The 25505-nt window shown below is 39.0% G+C and overlaps 1 protein-coding gene across 1 annotated transcript in view; it reads left to right on the forward strand.

Annotated features, from left to right (window-relative positions):
* The first annotated feature begins 481 nt into the window (after positions 1–481).
* Cfap69 (cilia and flagella associated protein 69) overlaps positions 482–25505 on the forward strand; it is a 77098-nt gene continuing 52074 nt past the window's right edge. The window contains exons 1-6 of the mRNA XM_052172412.1: positions 482–771; positions 7024–7083; positions 10769–10834; positions 13482–13591; positions 15848–15924; positions 19942–20040. Of these exons, the coding sequence (XP_052028372.1) occupies positions 655–771; positions 7024–7083; positions 10769–10834; positions 13482–13591; positions 15848–15924; positions 19942–20040 (529 nt within the window). The 5' untranslated portion in view covers positions 482–654. The remainder of the gene's footprint in view (positions 772–7023; positions 7084–10768; positions 10835–13481; positions 13592–15847; positions 15925–19941; positions 20041–25505) is intronic.

Raw genomic sequence — 25505 nt, forward strand, 5'->3', positions numbered from 1 at the left:
GAAGGAAGGAAGGAAGGAAGGAAGGAAGGAAGGAAGGAAGAAAAAAAGAAAGAAAGAAAAGAAAAGAAAGAAAAGAAAGAAAAGAAAGAAAAGAAAGAAAAGAAAGGAAAGAAAGGAAAGAAAAGAAAAAGGAAAAAAAACACCTGAGAAATTAAGCTACACTGACTGGTCCTATTTCTAGAGAAAGGGTAAAGTGCTCGGCTTTGAACATTATGCCAATCACATCCCTCAGAATGCATCGCACCTCCAGCTCCTACTCCTCCGCCCCACTCAGGTCTTTATGAAACAAGGGCCATCCGCTACAAGACTGAAACACTAGGTGCATACCGCGATCTCAGCCCCTGGTCTTCTTTGTCTCCTGCACCGCACACCCGCAGACCCTCCTTTGGTGAAGTTTGGCTCTCCCAGCTTCCGTAGGCCCCGCCCCTAACAACGCTCGGGCTTGTGTTAGCAACTGGAGCGCGCTGGGTGCCTAGGTCCTCCTGTGGGCAGTAACAGCAGTTGGATGTCCGCTATGTTGCTGTGGCGGGGGTCACGACCGGACTTTCGGGGTCTTTCCCCCCCATAGCTCAGGTTGCGCAGCGTGTTTTCTCCCAGGGCTCGTGGGTCCTGTGGTTGCGGACGCACCTAAGACCGCAAGCTCCCACCCCAACCATGTCCACAGCGGAGGCCGCGGCGGCCGACGCCGCCGAGGCGGGCGGCAGGATGAAGACCGGCAGTCCCCGCACGATCCCGGTGTTTGGGGTGGCGATCCCGGATGGGGAGATGCAGGTACGGCCGGGCTGTGTGACAGAAGCGGGGAAGGGCGTGAGGCTCCGGGGCAGCCGGGTGGAATGAGGATCATAGTGAGACTTGGGAGCCTGTGGGATGGAGGTAAAGGTAGCCCAACTCTTCCCTGGAGGCCTGGCGGCTGGCGAGCATGGGGGCTGGATGTCGTCAACCAGGCCATCTGGGGACTCTAGCTGCGTGGTTCTCATAGAGAGAAACACTGCTCCTTGAAGTGTGGCCCCGAAAGGAAGTGGCACTGATTTGATAACTAGATCACTGTGGTGGGTTTTTGCCTATAGATCAGCACATCTATAAAGTGGTGTTCCCTGGGTTTATTTCCTGCTAAATTGCCTTCTAGTTTACTGGGAGGGCAGATGCTATCGGGGAGTTGAACACAATTTTCATTGTTATATTTATATTTGGTTTCGGGCTTGCTTTTGTTATAAATGCAAAGATTATTTATAAAAGTTGGGTCGAGGAACCTCTCTGCCTTGCCCCCACACTAATGATGTGGAGGCCACTATGGGAATTCATATTGAGGCGTCACAACTCCCAAGCTGCGTCAGGAACAGTGTCTCCTGTGTCCTCATCCTGGAGCCTCGGAGAGTTACTTGGGAAAAGTCAGTTGTCTGGGACCACTTCTGTGGGAATTGGGCAGAGCTCTCTGAGGGCACTGACATTTACGCAACAGCCCGCAGAGCAACGGTACTTTTGCATAAAGAGGGGATACCAGGGGAATTGACCTAATCAGTTTTGTGGAGGTATTCCTGAACAAGATCTGAGAAGTGTAAGCGATCGTAGCTTTCCACCCTCTGCGCTACAAGGAAGCTCAGCATTGCCGCTACACTAAGAAGTAGGTGAGCATGGCTCTCATTTTTCTTTGGGCAAAGATTGCATGATACAGACAAACGGGTTTATAGAAATATGTCCAATGGGTCATTGCAAAAGTAAAAAAAAAAAAAATGTCCACGGCATAGGAAGTAACATAGCTGTGTGTGTCTTGTGTTTGTTCCTGTGTCTCCTTCTATGAGTATTAATATTTTTAGAAAGTACTGAGAGAATAAAAAGACAATTTCTTCCTAAGTAAATGGAATAGAAAAAAATATCAGAATTAGGAGAAATCTCAGTGATCTCTCATTCCTCTTGGACATTTTGTTTGCAGTTGCTTTTACAAAAACAGTGCCTTTAACTCCACCAGGAATTAACTGTAGCTACTCAGTTCCTTTACTCACTGTGGGGCCTGGTGTTCCTATGATGATAACCTTTAGCCCTTAGTCAGCAGAGAAAGAACTTTGGACGCTTAATATCTCTAGTCCATTCAAAACATTCCACTTTTGCTTGTACTCAAGAGACAGCTAAACCACTCCACCAGCTCTGAAATCAAGGCCCATTGATAATAATGGAGGTTAAGATGGGGATTATTCTAGTACTGATGCTCATTGTGTTCTACTTAGTGAAGGCCTGGAGACTGCTCAGTGGGCATGGGTGCCAGATAGCTTGACTTCCATACCTGAGTCCCTCCACATGGTCGAAGGGGTAACTGACTCCTCAAGGTGTGCCCGCACCTCCACACCCACCTCCCTATACAAAATAAACACAAACACCATTTAAAAAGTCAGCTGTAAAGACTGTTACAGCTTAAACAGAATGCACATAGGAGTCTATAGTGTGCCGTACACTGAGATACTCAGCTTTGCCATCTTTCTTTCTTCGGGGAGGCAACTAAAGCTTGTGATATTTATTTGTCATTGAAACTCATGGGGTATCTGAAAATTTAAAAGTAGCACCTAAAGATTTCCTGCTCTAAAGATGCTATTTTTTCTACCTATGCATCTAAGGGTTATTTTATTATAGACCTAAATTTGAAGCATGAGTCACCCTAACATGAATATTTTTGAATATTGTTAATTATGTTATGTCCTTGTGATTTTCATAGATGTCCTACTTGAGCGTTCTAAGCTTATTTTTTAAGAATTTTGACTCTTATCTACAATAATAATTATTAAAGCTTTAAGAAAACTATCACTTTTTAGGTTTCCAAACAATAGAATCCTACTAAAATTTAGTGATTAGATTTTCCTCATTTATTTATTTATTTAATTTTAAATCCTTATCGCAGCCCCCTTTCTCAGTTCTCCCCACAGCTCCTCTCCCCACAGCTCCTCCTCCCATCCTTCCTCCCATTCTTCTCTAAGGAGAAGCCTGCCCATCCACTACCCCCACCCCTAGGTATCAACCCACCTGGGCACCTCAAATCTCTGTAGAACTAGGCACATCCTCTTCCACTGATCTCAGACAAGGCAGTTCAGTTAGGAGAACAGGATCTGCGGGCAGGCGACAGTCAGGGACACTCTCCCCAGTTGTTGGGGGACCTGCATGAAAGCCAAGATGCACGTCTGGTCATATGTGCAGAGGACCTAGTTCCAGCCCATGATCAATTTTTATTTACTTTATTTGGTGAAGATGCTGTCCTTTTCTAAGTCGTGTTCTTCACCTGTGAAAAAATTTGTAAGAGCCTCTCTCCTAAATTATTTTAAGAGATAATGCTCCATGCTCATCACACATGTTGTAAGGATCCATGTGCTTATTTTTGGATGGCTCTAATCACAAGTTTTTCTAGTTTTGTTCTTAATAAACTCTGATGATGTTTACAGAGCAGCTAAACCTTTATTAGGTGTGGTGCCATAAGGTTGCTTCTCTACAAATAGTCCTACTGCTCTTAGCTCTGTTCGAGAAGATAGGGAGGGACATTAGGCACTAAAGGCGAAGTCCTTGTTTTCTGGGAGAGTGGATACAGACAGCATTGCAGTTTTTGTTGAGCCATTGGAAATCCTGAACATCTAATTGGTTACTCTTGGTCTGTTTCAGATCTGATTCAAACAACCTCCCTTATTCTAAAGAACTCTAAACCCCTTTAGAGCAGAGCTTTCCAAGCCCAGTGTGTGCATAAAGGTCACGGGGATCTGATGAAAGTGCAGATTGGATTCTGCAGCTGGGGGGCGGGGTGGACTTTCATGTTCTCCTTTCCTAGCAGATGTTCAGGGCATGCTGGTGGGTTAGTAGATAGACTCGTTTCCCACTCTGAGTAGCAACTCTTAGTGGATTACAGCAGGAGGACGGCATAAACAAATTCGTTTCATAACTAGTTCCTAGAAAGGTTGATATAAATAGTTTCCTGTGTTTCAGATTATAGAATAATAGCAAGGAAACAAAATTCCAGCCCTTCCCCCAACTAGATCAGGTAGTGTTATGGTGTAAAAGTAAAAAGTAAGAGGCCTCAAGGGGGCTTCTGAAGGCCGGCTTGCTCTCCTTTCCTCTTGGCTGACCACAGACCCCGTCTGACCCAGGTTCTCAGTCCTTTTGGCCTGTTACTGGTTTACATCTCTTCTCTGACAAATTTATTGTCTTTAGACACCATCTCACACTTTGTTATGCTTCCCTCTCCCCTAGAATATGTTCAGTTCCATTCAGGATCTTCCTGTATCTAATAAGATTGCCTCTAAAAAGACTTAACTTCTCTAGCTTTTCCCCTATCCTATAAAAGCAGCCTATATTTGGTAAATGTTCCCTCACCCCTAGGTGACCATCACAGTCTTCTGGGAAAACATTTGGGAGCACTGGGCATATCTGGGCCCCACTGCACATTTAATCTGCTATAATCACCAGCCTGAGACCTTAAACTGTTCTCTCAAGCGCCCCTGAAGCACCAGAGTCCGTGAGCTGGTGCTGTCTTAGCTCAGTGCTGGCCCTGGGGGCCTCCATTCTATTTTTCTGTCTGGATCCAATGCTCTGCTTAACTTCATCTCCATGAGGACAGAATCTTAATTGTCTTTTTCTGCAGCATTTTAAATGTAATACCCAGTACAATACCAAACAAATAGGAGGTGATATTACAGAGTTAGAATGCATGGCCATAGCCAGGCGGTGGTGGCGCATGCCATTAGTCCCTGCACTTGGGAGGCAGAGGCAGGCGGATTTCTGAGTTCGAGACCAGCCTGGTCTACCGAGTGAGTTCCAAGAAAGAGAGAGAGAGAGAGAGAGAGAGAGAGAGAGAGAGAGAGAGAGAGAGAGAGAGAGAGAGAGAGAGAGAGAGAGAGAAGGAAGGAAAGGAAGGAAGGAAAGAAAGAAAGAAAGAAAAAGGAAGAAAGAAAGAAAGGAAGGAAGGAAGAAAGAAAGAAAGAAAGAAAGAAAGAAAGAAAGAAAGAAAGAAAGAAAGAAAGAAAGAAAGAAAGAAAGAAAGAAAGAAAAAGAAAATATTTAGAATGCATGGCCACTTCTAAAAGCGTACATTTCTCTTATCTCAACCTATGTTCAGGGACTGTGTCTCCTCAGACAGGATATGTTTCCTGTTTATTTCATCCTTACTTATCTACCTCTGCAGGAATAGCTTTAGCTTTGAATCATGCCACTTCTTACCTAATTATAGGTTATTTTATGTTAGTCATTGCATCATTTTAGATGATTTCTGTTAGATAGTCTTCCTTGTGTACGGGTGGAAATATAGTTACACGCCTTTCCCTGAACTCCTTTACTCTGGGTCCAGAGTAGAAGCTTAAGTCCTAGTTTGTAAAGTTCTTCTTTATAAGCTAGGTCCAGTCACTCTAACCTTCTGGCTTCTCAAGTGTACCAAGTGCTCTAGCCCCCGGGCCTTTGCATGTTCCGTGCCCACTGCATAGACATTATCCTTTCTATGTAGATGAGTTATTCCCTCACCTCCTCTAATATTTTGCTGAAATGGTACCCTCTCTGTGAGTTAGCCCTTCACTGACGATGGGGTATGAAAATATACTTCTTAAACAAGCCAGAACTTTATGACCATTTAGTTTTCCCCAGAATATTGACATCTTACTCTGTACTACAAAACTCGCTTGATTTAATGCCCCCCATGGAATATTGTTTATGCAAGTGGATTTTGCATCTTTCATTTTCGTGTCAGTACCACCCAGAACAGTGTGTCCAGTCAACTTTGTGGTTGTGACTAGTTGTCTAATTTACCCTAAACCTTCGGTTACTACCTTGAGCCCAGGTTTCATCAGGTGTCTGGATCCTCATACCGTTCTGCAGCTGAAATATGATAAGCTTTGTTATTCCTACTGGGAAATGGGGCCCTTAGTAAGCAGCACGGCATGACTAGAAACTTGTGAAAGGCTCATCCTCCGCCCTAGCACAGACTTCTTCCCAGCACTGTGTCTCATGTAATTCCTCAAGGCAGACACTCATCTGCTTTTTCCTTCTTCCCTATTCTGCATCCTATCACTTACTAATCCTGCAAACTCAACCTCCTGGGTGTCTTTGTTTGTTTCTTATTATTTATTTACTTATTTATTTATTTATGCATTCATTCAGTTTATATCCTGACTGCAGCCCCTCTCCAATTCCCACCCTTATAAGTCCCACGTGAAGACCAAGCTGCATATTGGCTACAAACATGTAAGGTTCCCCTGCATGCTCCTTGGTTAGTAGTTCAGTCTCTGTGATCCCCCCATGGTCCCAGTTGAGTTGAATCTGTACATCTTGTGGTGCCCTGACCCCTCCGGCTTGCTCAAGGCTGTCCCCCACTCTTCCATGAGATTTCCCAAGCACCACCTGATGTTTGGCCCTGGGTTTCTGCATGTTCCCATGCCTCTCAGGAGACAGTTACATTATTTCAGAAATTATAACCCAAAAGGCTTCCCTGTTTATCTGTAGCTGTATCTGCATCCATAAAATCTGAAAACACAACAGGAAAAGAGGAGAAAGCCAAAGTAACCATAGCTGATACTGTTAAAACTCCATATCTCCAAAGGCAAAATTCTGTTTACCAAACTATTTGTTAATGGTTAAAATAACAATTTAATAGTTATCTTTAACAATGGGATGGTTTCCAAGGCCCAGCCATGCCTGAGAAGCTTTTGCAAATCGATGGCTGCTATGGGACTGAGCGTCACTTTTCTCTGAGGGTGGACACTGGCAGGTTGCCTATGCCAGATTTGATAACCTCATAGCTGTGTACATATGGGCAGCTTTAATTTGACCCAGGATGTTATTTTTAAAAAAACTGTAAGTAGGAAGGAAGATACAGTGGGGAAAAGGGTCATGAAGGTGGAGAGAGGGAATGGGTACAGATATGATTACAATGCATTGTATACATCTATGACATTTTCAAGGAACACGTGTGTGAGATTGTGGGAGGGGTAGGAATGTGGGTGTGGTCATGTATGTGTTTTACTTAATTTATTGTCATGCTGTGGAATAATAGGAGCTGTGTGTTTTCAGGGTATTTTCAAGCCTATGGACCTTAATCGTATCATCAAACTCCTGGAAGAGGATGATAAGGTGAGTAACCTTTGAGAGTTCTTGCCTCATCACTTAGAAAATCATATTTTCCTGAACAGTAATAGGCATCCCCTCTGATGCATTCCTTGTTTATTTCTCTTTGTTGAAAACCTTTCCTACAGTTTATGTTTTATAGTGAAAGAATTTGAATATAGTATGAGAACCTGTTTGTTTTCATAAGAGGCTCAAACCCATCCATGCTTGCTATTATTGAAGATCCACAAGGGTAGAGGAAGGACTCTCTACCCTAGGCTAATACTTCAAAATTAGAGAAAGAGCCATCTAGCTTGTTAATAACTTACCTTGCCAAATAGGATGGGAGAAGTGAAAGGGTACCAAAAGGACTAATAAAAGCCTTCTAGTCTGAGTCAGGATGTAACCAGAGCTCTACATATACATAAATGATGTGTCCTGATAAAAGTGATGAGAATACAAAGTAATACTTATTTAAGAAGACTCAGGAACTGTAATGAGAAAAGATAACTGTGTATACAACATGGCCATACACCACACTTTACTGATATTACCCAAGTATGATAATAGCCTCAGAGATAGCACCTACTGTAGAACTACATATAGTCATTTTCAAAGATGAATACACATTTTTATTAAATAGGAAATCGATCAACTCAAAGATAGCCACCAAAACAAAGTAATATCCTATTATTAGTAAACACAAACATTTAGTTATTATCTTAACATTTTTAATCTCTACTTCTTTATAGAGAAAAAAATGAAAAAAAAAACACTAAGAATAACTTATCTTTTGATGACTCAGTTTCTGTTATGTCTCCCTTTTCATTTCTGATTTTGTTAATTTGGATACTGTCTCTATACCCTTTAGTTAATTTGGCTAGGGGTTATCTATCTTGTTGAATTTTCTTGAAGAACCAGATTTTGATTTTGTTAATTCTTTGTATCATTCTCTTTGTTTCTATTTGGTTGATTTTGGCCCCGAGTTTGACTATTTCCTGCCTTCTACTCCTATCAGAGTGTTTGCTTCTTTTTCTTCTAGGGCTGTCAGGTGTGCTGTTAGATTGCTAGTGTAGAATCTCTCCACTTTCTTTATGAGGTCACTTAGTGCTATGAATTTTCTTCTTAGCACTGCTTTCATTGCGTCCCATAAGATTAGGTATGCTGTGTCATCATTTTCACTGAATTCCAGGAAGTCTTTAATTTTTTTCTTTATTTCTTTCCTGACCAAGTAATCATTGGGTAGAGAGTTGTTCAGCTTCCATGTGAATGTGGGTTTTCTGTTGTTTTTGTTGTTATTGAAGTCTAGCCTTAGTGGGTAGTGATCTATAGGATACATGGGATTATTTTATCTTCTTGTATCTGTTGAGTCCTGTTCTGTGACTGACTATTTGGTCAGTTTTGGAGAATGTCCTGTGAGGTGCTAAGAAGAAGGTATATTCTTTTGTTTTAGGGTGAAATGTTTTGTATATATCTGTTAAATCTATTTGGTTTCGAACCTGTATTAGTTTCATGGTATCATTGTTTAGTTTCTGTTTCAATGACCTGTCCATTGATGAGAGTGGGGTGTTGAAGTCTCCTGTTATTATTGCGTGAGGTCAATGTGTGTTCTGAGCTTTAGTAAAGTTTCTTTTATGAATGTGGGTGCCCTTGCATTTGGGGCATAGATGTTCAAAATTGAGTCTTTCTCTTGGTGGATTTTCCATTTGGTTAATATAAAGTGTCCTTCATCACACTTGATAACTTTTAGATGAAAGTCTACTTTATTTGATATTAGAATGGCAACTCCTGCTTATTTCTTGGGAACATTTGCTTGGATGACTTTTTCCAGCCTTTTACTCTGAGGTAATGTCTGTTTTTTGTCATTGAAGTGTGTTTTTGTTTTTGTCTTTTTGTATGCAGCAAAATGCTGGATCCTGTTTACGTATTCAGTCTTTTAGCTCATGTCTTTTTATTGGGGAATTTAGTTGATACTGAGAGATATTAAAGACATATGATTGTTAGTTCTTGTTATTTTTGTTGTTGTAGGTGACATTATATATATATATATATATATATATATATATATGTGATTCTCTCCTTTTGGTTTTGTTGGAGATGATTAATTTCTTGTTTTTTCTTTGGTGCATGTACCCTCCTTGTGTTGGAGTTTTCCTTCTAGTAGGGCTGGACTGGTAGATAGATATTGTTTAAACTTAGATTTGTCATGGAATATTTCTGTTTCTCTGTTTATGATGATAGAGAGTTTTGCAAGTTATAGTAGCCTGGGCTGGCATTTGTGTTCGCTTAGGTTCTGCATGACCTCTGTCCAAGCTATTCTGGCTTTTAGAGTCACTGTTGAGAAGTCTGGTGTAATTCTGATAGGTTTGCTTTTATATGTTACTTGGCCTTTTTCCCTTGCAGCTTTTAATAATCTTACTTTGTTCTGTGCATTTAGTTTTTGATTATTTTGTGATGAGAGGATTTTCTATTCTGGTCCAACCTGTTTGGTGTTCTATAGGTTTCTTGTGCATTTATGGGCATCTCTTTCTTTAGGTTGGGGAAGTTTTCTTCTATAATTTTGTTGAAGACATTTTCTGGTCTTTGATCAGGGAATTTTCACTCTCTTCTATTCCTATTATTCTTAGGTTTGGTCTTTTCATTGTGTCCTGGATTTCCTGGATGCTTTGGGTTAGTTTTTCATGTTGTGAATTGTCTTTGAGTGTTGTATCAATATTTTCTAACGTGTCTTCTATACCTGAAATTCTATCTCTTGTATTCTGTTGTTGCTTGTATCATTAGTTCCTGACCTCTTTCCTAGGTTTTCCTATTTCCAGGGTTTGCCTCCATTTGTGTTTTCTTTATTGTTTCTACTTTCATTTTTAGATCTTGGACCACTTTGTTCAATTCCTTCACCTGTTTGATTGTTTTCCTGTATTTCTTTAAGGGATTTGTTTGTTTTCCCTATAAAGGCTTTTATCTGTTTACCTGTGTCTTCCTGTATTTATTTCAGTGAGTTATTTATATCCTCCTTAAAGGAGACTATTATCTTCATGAGATAGGATTTTAGGTCAGCATTCTGTTTTTTAAGGTGTGTTGGTGTATCCAGGGCTTGCTGTAGTGGGAGAACTAGGTTCTGATGGTACCAAAGTATATTGGCTTCTGTTGCTTATGGTCTTGTACTTGCCTCTCAACCATCTGGTTATCTCTTGTGTTAACTGCCCTGGTATCTCTGTCTGGAGCTTGCCTCCTGTGTCCCTGGGTTACTGCAGGTCTCCTGTGGGATCTGCGTCCCTGGCTGTAGCAGATTTCCTGGGAGGACTTCAGACTGTGGGGTCTTCAGAGAGGCAGACATGCTGATGATCTGTGGCTCTTGGTGCAGCAGATCTCCTGGGAGACCTTCTGACTGAGGTGTCTCTTGCTCTGGGTACAGTAGATCTCCTGGGAAGCCTTTAGACTGTGGGGTCTTCAGAGGGGCAAACAAACTGATGATCTGCCCCAGTGGGAAGAGAGGTGGAGTTCAAGTGGAGGGGATGGGTCCTGAGTCTACCGAGTTCCTCAGGGTTCCCAACTGCTGCGGTCATTTGGGAGGGTCCCTGCAGAAGGCACAGTCTACTTGCTTTTTTATATAAGAATTATTTAGTAATTATCATGTGTCTATACACTGAATAAAATTTTCAAAAATCTTAACTAATTTAATAACACAAAAGAACTAACAGACCATTTGTTTTAGGATGTCTCAGAAGAAAAACAACTTATCTATATCAAGAAACTGATACACTGTTATCAGAATGGATTTGTATCCTTTATATTTGTGTGGGTGTTATCATCTCATTCCTCTGGAAACACTAAAAATTACACTAGATCCCTTCCTATGGTCATGATCCTAAGGTGTCACAAGCCATGTAAGTTTATTACCTGTTTAAGGATCAGAGGTGGGATTCCCATCTGGAACTGACAGGAAAGTAGAATGCCCATGACTATAGAATTCACGGGTCTCAGAGGGGATGTAATTACTTCTGTCCCATTGAATAGATGGAATCTTCTTGTTAAATTGCCTTTTAAACGTTTATACCTATAGATTGCTGCTGTTGTCAGCCTCAGTCAATCGGGATGGGAAACTTCCTTTGTAATGGGTGTTGTACCATCAAGCTTCTGAGATGACTTGAGCATTGCTCAGGTACAGTTGCTCAATACTCTGCCACAGAGGGAGGAGACGAATGAAGCACCTATAGCACTCCTTCCAAGGCTTGGGGGAAATGCAGAGGAGAATAGAAGAAATGTAGGAACTGGGGGAAGGGGTGCATTGTTGTAAGACTTTCCTTCTAATTGAAGTATCCCCTCCTGGAGAAAGGACAGAGGTTCCTAAGGCTCAGAAAGGAAGCAAAACTCATAACATTTGGAGAGCAGAAACTTACAAGAGTCATGTACTCACTCTGCAAGATTCTATTAGAGATACACAACTTCTGGGAAGAGGAGACTCTCCAACTGGAAAGCTGCCTACACACTGTGCAAGGAGCTCCAGGGATGCAGATTCTGAGTCATGAGTCGAGATGCAGTACGCACTTGAGTGCTGCAGCTGCCTTTGAGTCATCTACCCTCCTGTTAAGCAACTGCTCATATGTAATTCGGCAAGTAGTCACAACAAACTCACTGGTTCATCAAGTACATAGAACTGTTCCTGTAATCTGTTAGCAGTGACCTATCTAAAGTAAACAAATCTACGCACATCTCCCAGGAAAAGTAATAACAGTTTCCTGGGAGTGATACATCATCACTTTGTAAAGTTTTACAACCTCTAAAGACTATTAAAAAGGGTATTCAGAAGTAGAGCTGCTTGCTACCAACTCCCTAAACCTAAGGAAAAGCAATGTATTATGTGGAGGATTTTCCCTCATCTCTATTAAAGGTCAGCACTGATGGGAATCACACATCACTTCTGATCGGTTCTTGTCACATCACTGTTGGATTCTTACAAGCTCTAAGCTTACGGACCCCATGAAGGGCTTTCCAGTACGGCTCTAACTTATACTTTCTTTCCCTTCCGGCTCCTTGTCATGACTTATTCCTCCTGGTTGAAACCGGTCATTTTCAGCTGCTTAGAATGAGTGCTGTGGGAATTACCCACCAAATCAGAGGCTAACACGGAAGCTGATAGCTTCATGTCCCTTAACATTGTAGCTACTCCTTTAAACATGACCCTCCTCTAAACAGCCATGTCTGCGTGTTTTACATATCTTATTATATATAGCAGTGGGCATGCAGAGGTCACCACAGCTTTCCGACTGTCCCCTGTGGGATTGTCACAGTCTCTAGTCTTTGAACTGTGGTCAGAGTGTTTGCATATTTACACTTTGAATTCCAGTCACCAAGAGAATCCCCATTCCCATAACACATAAAAGAAGATAATTAACCTGGGATTACCCCCCACCCCCAGAGATATTCCATTCTGAGACAACTCAACCTTGGCTGCATGCCTTGTCACACATCTCGGAGTATGGAGGGAGCCACCACCCCTTACCACAGGGAGAAAGAACCCTTATTGGGATTGTTCCCCTGGGCTGGCTCTACCTTCAAACTGATCAGTCATTGATGCATGTCTCATCACACACTGCAAGGGCCATATAATCATTCTGTCCCAACCCCTCTTTGCTTCTGTCTGTCCCTGTGCAGGCACCAAGCATGTTATGCAACTTTTCCTGGGGAGACATGAACAGAAGATATTTAACCCTGGTAGGGAGGGCACAGATGAAAGACCAAGTTAACAGTTCTAACCAAGTCTAAGTTAGCAAACTATTGACTGTACTGGCGTAACTTACAGGAATGTGGATGACTCAGAGAGCGATGCATCACTACACAGCACTCTCCATCATTGAGAACAGTGAGAGCTCACAAAGCTCAAGTCCCTGAAACTTGTCTGCAGCTCCCCAGTCGTGAATGCCCACATTCCAGGGCTGTAGGGTTTGCTTCCCAGTCACGTGAGCCTCTCCTCCTCCTCAGGAATGGATGGATGCTTCAGTTCGGAGGAAGCTGAGGTTAGCAGAGGTGTGTCCCCTCCTGCAGCAAAGCCAGGCAAAATAGAATGTTGTTATTCGAAGCTCTAGAGGTACATAAGGTACATTTTACTTTCTTATGAGCTTTAAGTGAAATAAACTCTCAAACAATTTTAATGCTAATTAGAAGAAAATGCATCTGGAACATAAATTACTACATTAAAATAGGATTTAATCTATATCTGTGTTTGGGTTGAAATAAAGGGATTGAAAATATAATGTTGCTACAAGTACAGTTATAAACTGTTCTCTTTAGACTTACAAACAAATTAAAATAAAATATACCATACTTAACAAAATAAATAATATTTTGTAAACTTTCTGGGGTAAATTCTTATAAGAAATGTCCTTACAAATTAATGATAACTTTATTTCCTAACAAAAATATTAAAGCCTCTAAGAGATTTGGCCCAGATATTTAAGATTCTGAGTCTGTGTGCAGAAAAAATTGAAAGGCAGCCCAGTTTTGTAGAACCTGCATCTGACATCATAAAATTGTGTGGGTAAGTTGTTTTTCTTTAGCTTTACTTTGTACTGTATGCTTTATTTTGTATACAAAGATGTTACATATATAATGTATCAAAATAATAAAAGCAAAGCTTAAATTGGCAACAGGATGTCATGTTTCATTTGATTTTGCCATTTTAAATGAGGAAGAAAAACTGATTGGTATATATGGGAATATAAATTAGAGGTAAGAGTTATAAAATTATTATGCCTTATGTTCATACCAACTCTGGAAACTACATATATGTGTATACTTTTATTTTATGTACTTATAGATCAGATGTACACACATATACGTATATGTAGACACGCATACACACATAAATGCTTCTTTGCTGCCACATAGTGGCTGATCTAGATATATGTTTAAATAGTGGCTGATCTAGATAAATAGCCTCTTTCAGGTCAAGAGACTGAAGGAGACTTCTTAAAGTTGGCAAGAATCATTTTGACAATTTCATCTTCTAAACTTATCTACCAATTTAGTATGTTAAATAGAAAGTGACACTATTTGTGTGTGTATGTGTGTATATATATGCATTCCAACTCTTAGATTTAGCAGCAATAAAATAAAATTTGTAGCCATTTACATTTAATTCCTTGATACCATAATAAAATAATGAAAAATAATTTACCAGATGCCTATGTTTGGCCTTACTTTTCAATGAGGATTTCTATACAAAGAAATAAATTATTGCTCTGGTGCTTTCAAACAAACTATAAGTTTTTGTGTTGATCAGTGACTACATTACAAACCACCTTTTTGCGGGTGGGGCTGAGCGGGTTCTGAAGAACTGGGCTCGCGGCCCCCCCACTCCAGTGTCTGCGCCATGCAATGGTTCAGGCTGCGGAATGTCTCACGGTGTCACAGTGCAGGTCTTCTCAGCTGTGCTCTTCCCTTTCCCTCCTTTGTAAATTATTTACATTATTAATTTTTAAAACATTTCAAATTTCCACCTATATTCAGCATTTCACTCAATCCTCACCTGATGCCCAATCCTCACTTGATTGCTTTTTCAAGAAGGTTTTGGAGATTGAAGCATTGAAAATGCATCAGCCATCTCTGCTTTGGGCTCTAGTTGCTTTTTCCACTGTGCCAGGAGCACATTCTTATTTCCTGCATAACTTTTTGGTGTGAACGACCAACCCTAGTACTTTATCCTATAAGTTTCCTTATAGGAAAAAAAAAAGATCAAAATGGAGCAAGATATTTAAGAGTCTTAGTTTTGAAATCTTTAGCTCTACATCAGTCTACTAGATGATAGTATTATTTGCTTGGTATTTAATTCTGAAATGACAAGAATGAGTTGCCACACAAATTATAAAATTGTTTCCTTGTAGCTTGCCTTGATATACTTTTAAATTCAAATTGACTTGAGTATTCTGTATCCACATATGATTGTTTTCAATTCCCATGTACACCTACTTTCCAACACAAGGAAGAGTGTGCCTGCTTCCACCATGTCTGTTTTCACATATGATCTATCATTTGCAATGTCACTGCCCAATGATTTCGTAAATGTTTTGAAAGGCTTGGAAGTTGTATATACAAATATGTTATACTTCAATCAGCACAGGAGATTCAAATGGTTTATATTTTAAGAAGTAATTTTTATCTGTCCCTTGAAATTTAGTATAATGACCTGGGATTTATTAGCTTCATCTTTTACGACTTACAAATAAGTATTTTCAGATACTGTTGGTTATAGCAACTGTAAATTACAATTCTAACATAATTAATTTTTTTAAAGTTGAATTAGTTATTGTTTCCAAAAGCATTCTGTTTTTTTGTGAATAGTTGCTAATCCGACTAATGAGGAGGAGGCACTAGCCTTTGGAAAGAGATTGACCATTAATTTGGTAACTCCTGCTTTATCAACTTCAGGAAAACCCATTAAACATTTTTAAGTTTTAGCTGATTTCTACTAATTCTGATTACAACTGTAATTCAAATGACTTTGCCATCAAAAAGATGATTTGTAAGTATTTTGTTAAGAGTGATGTAAGATTACTTTCTTAGATCACCCTCATCTCGTTGCCTTTACTCATGTGTTTTGTTTAATCTGTGCTTGATTAGCTAGAAATACAATTTTCTTTCTTTATTGTTTTTGGTTTTCTACACTAAAAAATAAGATAGGCTAAGAGAGAATATCCCTTATTCTTTAGAATATAAATATTTCCCCTTATAAAACGGATGTATCAACCATGGAATCCATTTAAAATTACTCTGTCATTCTTCATTCTTGCTGAAGCTTGCCATTTTTGAAAAAGAAAGTATCGGATGAAATAACTTACACTGAAGATACTGCTAATTCATTTGCACTTCTGGGTAAGTTAAGACTGTCGTCAATTGGGGAATATAAAATAGCAGGACCAATCTGAGGGAAAGAGCGGATTTGTTTTCATGGTTTCCTTAACAGGATCCCCCCAGCACCACCACCAAGGCTCCTAATTCCCTTATTTTAGTGGGGAATTATCACGGTGTGCTCTGATGGTTCTGGAGCTGTTTGCTCCTGAGGTGTTTCATAGTATCAGCAAGACCCTCCTCTATGTTGGAAGGCTGCCTTTTACTTCTTTGATTTTTTTTTAACTTGGAGTATAGTTTACTTGTGTGTTTCTTAACCTTTCTTTAGTTCTATGATAGGTTTTTACACCATCTTTTGATCATATTCATCCCTTATCCAACTTTCCTTAGATCTACACCCAACTGTGACTGTCCTTTTGCTCCCATCAAGATCAGTTTGTGCTGTCAAATATTTCTGAACAGGTAGGCTCTCACCAGAGCCTGCACTCTTAGAGAAACCAGCCTCCTCTAGCAGCAGCTATCAGTTGTCAGTAGCTGCACAGCTAGGGGTGGAATTGTGTGTCACCTCCCACCAAGTATCTGCAGTATTCTTCTAGGAAGCATGGAAATGTTTTCACATTTGAGCTCTTATGCTGAGTTGTTGAAACCATTGAGTTCAAATACATTGTTCACTGTCTGCTACAAACTTTTAAATAAAATCAAATATGAAAAATGTCATAAAAGGGTATGTATTTGTATCTAGGTTTATTTTTTTCATTTTTTAGAAATAGAAAAATAATTTCCTAAGAAATGCAATCTCATAAATCATTTTTGAGGCCCCAGGGAGTGGGGAGGCCTAGTGGAATGGGGGTGGGGGTGGAGTATGGGATGGGGAACTGTTGGGGAGGCATACCAGGAGAGGAATAAAGTCTGGACTTCAAAAAAGGAATTAAAGAATAAAAACAAATAAATTTTAAAAAAAGAAAAAAGAAAGAAAAACCAAAAAAAAAAAAAAATCCCAACATTTTCTGATAACTAGCCTCTAGAACATGATGATATGTTTTCCAAACAAATTATGTTAAATTCATAGTTACTAGTTTGTTTTTATTTATAAAAGTGAAATAATACTAAGTGAGGTAACCCAGACTCAAAAGGTGAATCATGGTATGCACTCACTAATAAGTGGATATTAACCTAGAAAACTGGAATACCCAAAACATAATCCACACATCAAATGAGGTACAAGAAGAAAGGAGGAGTGGCCCCTTGTTCTGGAAAGACTCAGTGAAGCAGTATTCAGCAAAACCAGAACGGGGAAGTGGGAAGGGGTCGGTGGGAGGACAGGGGGAGAGAAGGGGGCTTACGGGACTTTCGGGGAGTGAGGGGCTAGAAAAGGGGAAATCATTTGAAATGTAAATAAATTATACCGAATAAAAAAATTTTTTAAAAAAGTGAAATAATAGATAAATTATCAGTAAACTTTTAAAGCTGTTTCCTTAAGTTGTTAAAGTGGTGTTCCCCATACAAGATTTTAAAAGCTCACCCAAAGTGAATAAACATGTTTGTTTTAAAATTAAATATTAACGTATTTTTGTCTAGGTTTCATTATCTTAAACTATAGTTTCTCAGAACTTCCTAAATTTCAGCTCCAACAGTAGAAGTATCACAAAAACTAGACTAAATACAGAGAATTAAAGAAAATCTCAAGAATCAAGCAGGTTCAGAAGTAATGGAGATTTCAACTCTGTCATTAGTAGAAAAGTTAAATAAGAAGACACTCTAAAAGATGATATGCTATTATGTAAAAATAGGTTTTGTTGTTAATATTATTTTTAAGTGTCCCTGTTGACACTGCTATTGTAGAATGTTGACTCCTAGAAAACTATCAGACATTCTAGAAAACTCCATGGCCTGACATCCCCTCATTCTTTACTTACTATCACTGTTAGTAAAAGTGCCCTGCTGTGCCGCTGAGGCAGGATGAACTCCTAACTTCTGACACATTAAGGAGGTAGTGCAAATACTGCTATGTTTAGTGTCTTTTTAATTTCTGAAAACATGAAGTAAATGAAAATACACAATATGAAGTATTTAGTAAAATATATTCATGACAATTACTGAGAACCCCTGAGTTCTACCATGTAAGTATTAGAGCTTCTTCTAAATGCTCTGTAGATATTTCTGACTCTGGAGAAGGGTTCTGGAAATAAATAAGGAGAAAAGTCTGTACTCTGCTTTACAATGCTAAGTCAGGAAGCTATAAGAAATATTCTGAATTTATGGGAACTGAAAGATGGAGAAGCAGATGAGAGTTTCCTATACTTCCTGTTTGGCTAGTTTAATTGTTCTCTTGCCTGTTACGGTTATTATTTTATGTTTTTATTTTTTACAAACACTGACACTCCAAATGAAGCTTCCAACATGATGTGTAAGGAGATATTCTTGACATTATTAAGGGTCAACTTTCTGGAGGAGATGGTGCTAAAGCACGAAGGGGGCCTGCCTTGGGCTCCCTCGCACATGTCCACTCTGACGGGAGTGAACATTACATGAGGCCCAAATGAAAGTCCACGCTTAAAAGGATTCTTTATTCATTTATGCTCAGAGACTCCAATATGAACCAGTTTAATCCAAAAACTGATTCTGCTGACTTGGCTGTCCTTAGGGATGCAGACAGCATGGGTCACTGCTGCAGATTCCCCTGAGGGACATTCTTCTTGAACTTCAAACGAGTGAACGCAGTGTAGTCGTATAGGTGTGGCTGAAAAGAAATCCCATGTCCTTCATCCTCACCCAGAAAACTTGAACATAAAGTTACTGCCTTTGAGACAAAGACTGCCCCAGATTCCTTCCTGCTAGACTGCCAGCAAATTGAGAGCAGAGCTAATATGGATCATTAGAAATGAGTGCACCATGGAGCACAAATTTCTCAGTCTAGCTAGAAAGACAACTAGACAATAGACTGCATTTTATCAAACAGTAACTATCACACGTAGGACTTAACAATATGCAAAACATTCTCAGCCCTTGTCTTATATGAAATCAGTGTTTGTAGCATTTTCTCTTTATCTTCTTTTTTGTTGTTGTTTTTTTATTGAATATCGTCTTCATTTACATTGCCAGTGGTAAAACCTTTCCTAATATCCCCCCTCCCCTAAGACCCCCAACCTCTCCCGTTCCTCCTTTCCCCTGCCTCCACGTATATGCCTCTCCAAACACACTCCCTACCCCCCCATTTCCCTTTGTTCGGGCCTTTGTTGAGCATTCTTAAATGTAGTAACTGTTATGTCTGCTTCATGGATGGAAAAATCAAGGTACTAGTTTACAAAGGGGGTGTGTAGCAGAGCCAGAATGTAATCCTGGATGACTTGGCTGCACTATCTATGTCATTAGTATCATTCTGTTCTTTCTGGAAATTACAGGCTGAAATGATTGAGATATCAAATATATAATGATAGACTCAAAGTATTGTGTAGTCACATATGCATGTATGTTCACATATGCTGTCATGCACGGGATCACCTCATTTCACCCAACAAAAGAACATATGTAAGATGGTGATGCTATAAATCTGTCATTGGTCCAAAAAATTATATTCCTCTATTGAAGGCAAATCATTTTCCACATGTTTGTGGTGAAAATGGTATAAATAAACCCCTCGTTGCTAATTATCTGAAAATATAACAACATAGTTATATGAAGTTCGTAACACTTGGGAAGTGGCAAGCCACTGGGCTCCTAGATTATGTATTTACTGTATTTTATCGTTTGGAGTGCACTTTCTACGTAACTATTTTTGAATTAACTGTCAAACAGTACCCTGTTTGCCAGCACATCATGGTTATGTGAATTGTCACATAAAAAACAACACCTGGCAAGAACTTTTTCAACATATGCTCTCATATGAAGTAATGTATAACATACATAAGATTACACATGCAATTATTTGCAATGTGAATATCTGATGAGACCTTAATTATTATAATATCAGTATTCTGTGCTTACATTTTAAAACGAGCTTATAGCATGTTATTGCATTGTTCTCCCTTATCTTTCTGGCAGGTGAACTGATGAAAATACCAAGTTCTGCATTGAGGATACAGATTTGTAAATGTATTGTTGACTTCTATCATGCAGAACCACTAAAGAAACAAATTCCAGGTACATTTTTCATTGTTCTTTCAATGATAACTTTTGTCTTTGGAAAACAAAAGAAAATATCATTGTATATTTCACTAACCTTTCAGCAAACGGGGCTCAGAGTTTCAATACATAAAAAGGACAAATCTGCATAGCTTTGACCTCTTATATTTTTATTTATTTATTTTTAATTTTTTAAATTTATTTTCTATATTCTTTGTTTACATTCTAAAAGCCTTCCCCTTTCCCATCCCCCCCCATATGTTCCATAAATCCTCTTCTCTCCATCCATTCTCCTGTCTTTCCCCCTCCCCTTTCTCTGTCCTGGTACTCCCCTACAATGCTGGATCAAGCCTTTCCAGGATTAGGGCCCTCTTCTTCCTTTTTCATGGGAATCATTTGATATGCTAATTGTATCTTAAGTATTCAGAGCTTTAGGGCTAATTAATATCCACTTATCAATGATTGCATTCCATGTGTATTCTTTTGTGATTGCGTTACCTCGCTTAGGATGATATTTTCCAGTTCCATCCATTTGCCTAAAAAATTCATGAATTCATTGTTTTTAATTGCTGAATAGTACTCCATTGTGTATATATACCACATTTTCTGTATCCATTCCTCCATTGAGGGATATCTGGGTTCTTTCCAGCTTCTAGCTATTATAAATAAGGCTGCTATGAACATAGTGGAGCATGTGTCCTTATTGCATGCTAGGGAATCCTCTGGGTATATGCCCAAGAGAGGTATAGCAGGGTCCTCCGGAAGTGTCATGCCCAGTTTTCTTAGGAACTGCCAGACTGATTTCCTGAGTGGTTGTACCATCTTACAGTCCCACCAGCAGTGGAGGAGTGTTCCTTTTTCTCCACATCCTCGCCAACACCTGCTATCTCCTGAGTTTTTAACCTTAGCCATTCTGACTGGTGTGAGGTGAAATCTCAGGGTTGTTTTGATCTGCATTTCCCTAATGGCTAATTATGTTCAGCATTTCTTAAGGTGCTTCTCGGTCATCCGAATTTCTTCAGGGGAAAATTCTTTGTTTAGGTCTGTACCCCATTTTTAAATAGGGTTATTTGGTTCCCTGGGGTCTAACTTCTTGAGTTCTTTGTATATATTTGATATTAGCCCTCTATTGGATATAGGGTTAGTGAAGATCTTTTCCCAATTTGTTGGTTGTCCTTTTGTCCTTTTGATGGTGTCCTTTGTCTTACAGAAACTTTGTAATTTTATGAGGCCCCATTTGTCAATTCTTGATCTTAGAGCATAAGCTATTGGTGTTCTGTTCAGGAACTTCCCCCCTGTGCCCATGTCCTCAAGGGTCTTCCCAAGTGTCTTTTCGATTAGTTTCAGTGTGTCTGGTTTTATGTGGAGGTCCTTGATCCACTTGGAGTTGAGCTTAGTACAAGGAGATAAGAATGGATCAATTCTCATTCTCCTGCATGCTGACCTCCAGTTGAGCCAGCACCATTTGTTGAAAAGGCTATCTCTTTTCCACTGGATGTTTTCAGCTCCTTTTTTGAAGATCAAGTGACCATAGGTGTGTGGGTTCATTTCTGGGTCTTCAATTCTATTTCATTGGTCCACTTGCCTGTCCCTGTGCCAATACCATGCAGTTTTTAACACTATTTCTCTTATCTCTAAAAATTGTATACGTTTTCTTTTTATTTTTATTTTTTTAGTTTGGAGATTTATAATAAAATCCTATCTTGATGGTAAATATTTATGTTCAGTTGATAAAGGCATAGCAAATTTAGTTTGTTGCCAGGAGTATTACTTAGAATTGTAAATAAAATTATTCTCATCACTATCAATCCACCTAAGTAAATGTTAAATTTATAATACTGGTACAATTCTCTGTTATGTTTGTGGAGAATTCTGTATGTTATAGCTAGTAAATCTTAATGCATACTTATGAATACATTATATCAAGTATTAGTCTTGAGAGTATATAATCTATTTAAAACATACTTCTTATCATCATTGATTATATAATATGCAATTAATATAGTAAGAGAGAGACTAAAATGATATTTTATGTTTATATGTTTTTAAATAGATAAAAGTAAATCTGTGGTAGCCTAAAATGTTGTGACTAAGGAGAACAAGAGAAGATGTCTGACCTAGGGAAATACTTATGGAGCTTATTAAACAGAGAGGAGACTAGGTACTCTGCTTAGAGTTCCCGTCAGTTGGTCAAGCTTCTAGCCATCTGCCAGAGCTCTTTGGAGTCTTGAAGGAAACACACACACACACACACACACACACACACACCAGCTTAATTTTTAATATGCCTAACTATCTCAATGACTGGACGCTTCTAAACCTGCCCCACGGCTAGTACATACCCCCTTTGGTTCCCTAGACGCAAGGGGGAAGTGGTCCCCAGATTTTTATAGGTTGGCAAACCTTTACTTCTGATCCTTCTGCATCCTTGTCATGGTGAATCTCTCCTCTCTTTTGTCCCTTCTCCCAGAAACCTACAAATCCTGCCTCTTTTCCTCTGCCCAGCCATTGGCTGTTGGCAACTTTATTTTGCAATCAGAACCAACTGGGGGCAAGCTTCCTTTAGCCTATGTGTAGAACATTGTAAACAAGTTTTTGGGGTAACACAATTAGCATGAGAACACAAGCCACTACAATTAAATAGTCATTGTGAAGTTTCAGATAAACAGCTTGGAGAACACAGTGTAGGGTGGACAAGAATATGAAAAGCATCAGGGAAGACAAACAGGTTTGAAGTTCGCTGAGTAGACATGAAAATTTAACCTGTCAGTGGTTAAATTAGTCAGAAAATAAGTCATATAATCAGCAAGGAACCAAGAAGAACACTATGGGAAGGGTTGATACTGAGAGTTGGAAAATATGATCCAAAGAAAGTGGTTCAAAGGATCCAAAGACTAGAAAGGCTCAAAAGAAGGAAGAGCCTTGTCTGGCACCACCACCATTAGGATCCCATGTGTGCTGCTGAGACCTGTTGTGCTGCAGGCTGCAGGAGAGAACAGCCATGGAGTGAACCTGGGACACCCAAAAGGTAGAAGATGTCAAAAAGGAGAAAGCCAGAACATTGCAGAAAACACAAAATCCTCAGGGAAAACCTAAAAGATCAAGTGGTAGAGAAATTATAAACATGAAACAATGTAAGCAGTGCAGAGAAATGGTGAGCTGGACTCTAGGTTTTATTTTGAACAAGAGAATTCCACATGGCATAAACCATGAGAAGCCTGTATTGTGGAGAAGTAGATATTGGCATTTCATCTCCACATGTACCCTCCAAAGCTCAGCCTGCTCACACTAGAAAACATGAGTGCCAAGAGAGCACAAAAATGAATATAAAGAACACAAAAAACATTGCCATACTCAATGTTTCCAAAACATGAAAGGGCATATCATGAAGAAAAGCCATATATAGATAAGCAAAGTGTGACTACCAGACATTCAGACATATCCTATCCGGTAGCACATGGGGGAGAGAAACCTATATATGTAAGCAATGTGAGGTGTATTTGTAATACCTTTGGCTGTTCTCCTTCATTTCTAATACATGAAAGAAATTGCTCTGGGGAGAAAGTCTGTGAGTGTCAGCAATGTGCAGAAGCATGTGGTTTATCTTCTCTTCAGGGACATGCATGACATTACACTGCAGAGAAGCATCATGCATGTAAACAGTGGGAGAAAGCCTCCATGTTTGTGTTCCCTCAAGTGTGTGACGCCTTGTGTTTGTGAGCACCAAACACACTGAGACTGTCACAACAGTTAGTTTCAAATACATGTGTTGAAATTAGGCCCTGGTTCTGCCTCCCAACCCCATGCTCCAAGAAATAAGACTCAGACTCAAAATATATTTTCAAATATCTTAGCCATATAGCTAGGCTCTTCTCTGACTAGATATAACTTAAAATATCCCATTTTTTCTAGCCCACATTCTGCCACATGCCTGGTTACCTGTGCTTAGGTACCATGTGTCTTTCTCGTCATATCTTTCCAGCAAATCTCCTACCTCTGACTCTCTCCCAGAATTCTTTCTCCTCCCATATGTTCCACCTCTGCTCTCTACCTAAGCCATACACCATAGGCTTTGTAATTGACAGGTGATACATCCATACAATACACAAGATATTCTCTGTATAATTCCCATTTTTAGTTCAATAAAAGGCTCTTTTTCTATCTATTTTAAATTGAATTCAAATATAACAATTATGAAAGCATTTATATATTTATAATATTCAATCCTTATATATTTGACAAATTACAGTAGTCTATCATCTATCCTATCCTGGTGAGTTCAGAGTTCTGCATCTAAATCATTTTCTATTCTAACTTATATTACCAACCTAAATCCATCTTTTTAGACTTTTAAAATCTTCTTAAATCCTAAACAATTTAAGCTTATAGTACGATTATGAATATCTAGTCTTCAATCCCATCAGAGAACTGAGAAAGAATAAAACTTACCAGAGTATGTAGGAAGTGCAGAAATACAGCTTCCAAAAATTATAAAATTGCAGAGACAGCTGACCACCTCCAGATTCTCTATAATGTTGGAGCATCTATCTTCAGCCTTCTGGCTCAGAATATCTGACAGACCTTTTATGAAGCAGGAATTATGAAGAATTTGCTTACCCCATCTTAGCTGAGCTTAACATTCAACTACCCTGCATTCATTTGTCCTGCTAGGACAGCATTTAGTCTGCAGATGAAATTAGAGCATTTTCTTTGCCTAGTAGCTTTTAAAATTGGTACTTGGCTGAAGCAAGTCCCAATGTGGCTCTTTCTGTGTTCATCATCTTTGAAATGGAATGGGGGTACTGTCAGGATCATACCTGTCTCATAGTAAAAAGATCTTTTAATAATGAAATAATTTTAAATACTATATTCTGAGGATCTCAGAGGCTTTAAGATCATATATTTATAGTATATCTGACTTGTCAAATATTGTTTATTCTTAGCTATTTCTATTTGGATAACATCAAAAATTTTACTGTAATTAACTAAACTAATATGACCGTGATTTTGACTGAATATTAACTTGCATTATTATTTTAAATAGTTTGCAATAGCAGCCATTAAACAGACTGTGATTAACCTTGTATTTTAAAATGAGTTGAGCTATACATATGTCATGTTGTAACAAAATTAATCTTAAATTTTGTATCATTGTACAATGATTTATACCAATAAAAGCCTTAAACTTGTATCACTATACAAAATCCTATAGCAATATAACAAAACACAACCCTAACTCTGCATCTATATATAAAGATCTCTACCAATGTAAGATTATGGTTATAAATTTTTTGGTTTAAGAGTGAATTCAGTAATTTGTCTGATTTCTTATATTTCTATATCCCTCATTTCATCTCAACTCCCTTCCCTTTATCTAAGTGAGAAAGGAAGATAGAGAAAAGGAAAGAAAAGATAGAAATGTTTGAATCTGAATTCCCTATTTAATTTTCTCCCTGTCATACACCATAATTATTTGTAATCAT

Source organism: Apodemus sylvaticus, chromosome 2, assembly GCF_947179515.1.
Source record: "Apodemus sylvaticus chromosome 2, mApoSyl1.1, whole genome shotgun sequence".
In the NCBI taxonomy this organism is placed as follows: Eukaryota; Metazoa; Chordata; class Mammalia; order Rodentia; family Muridae; genus Apodemus; species Apodemus sylvaticus.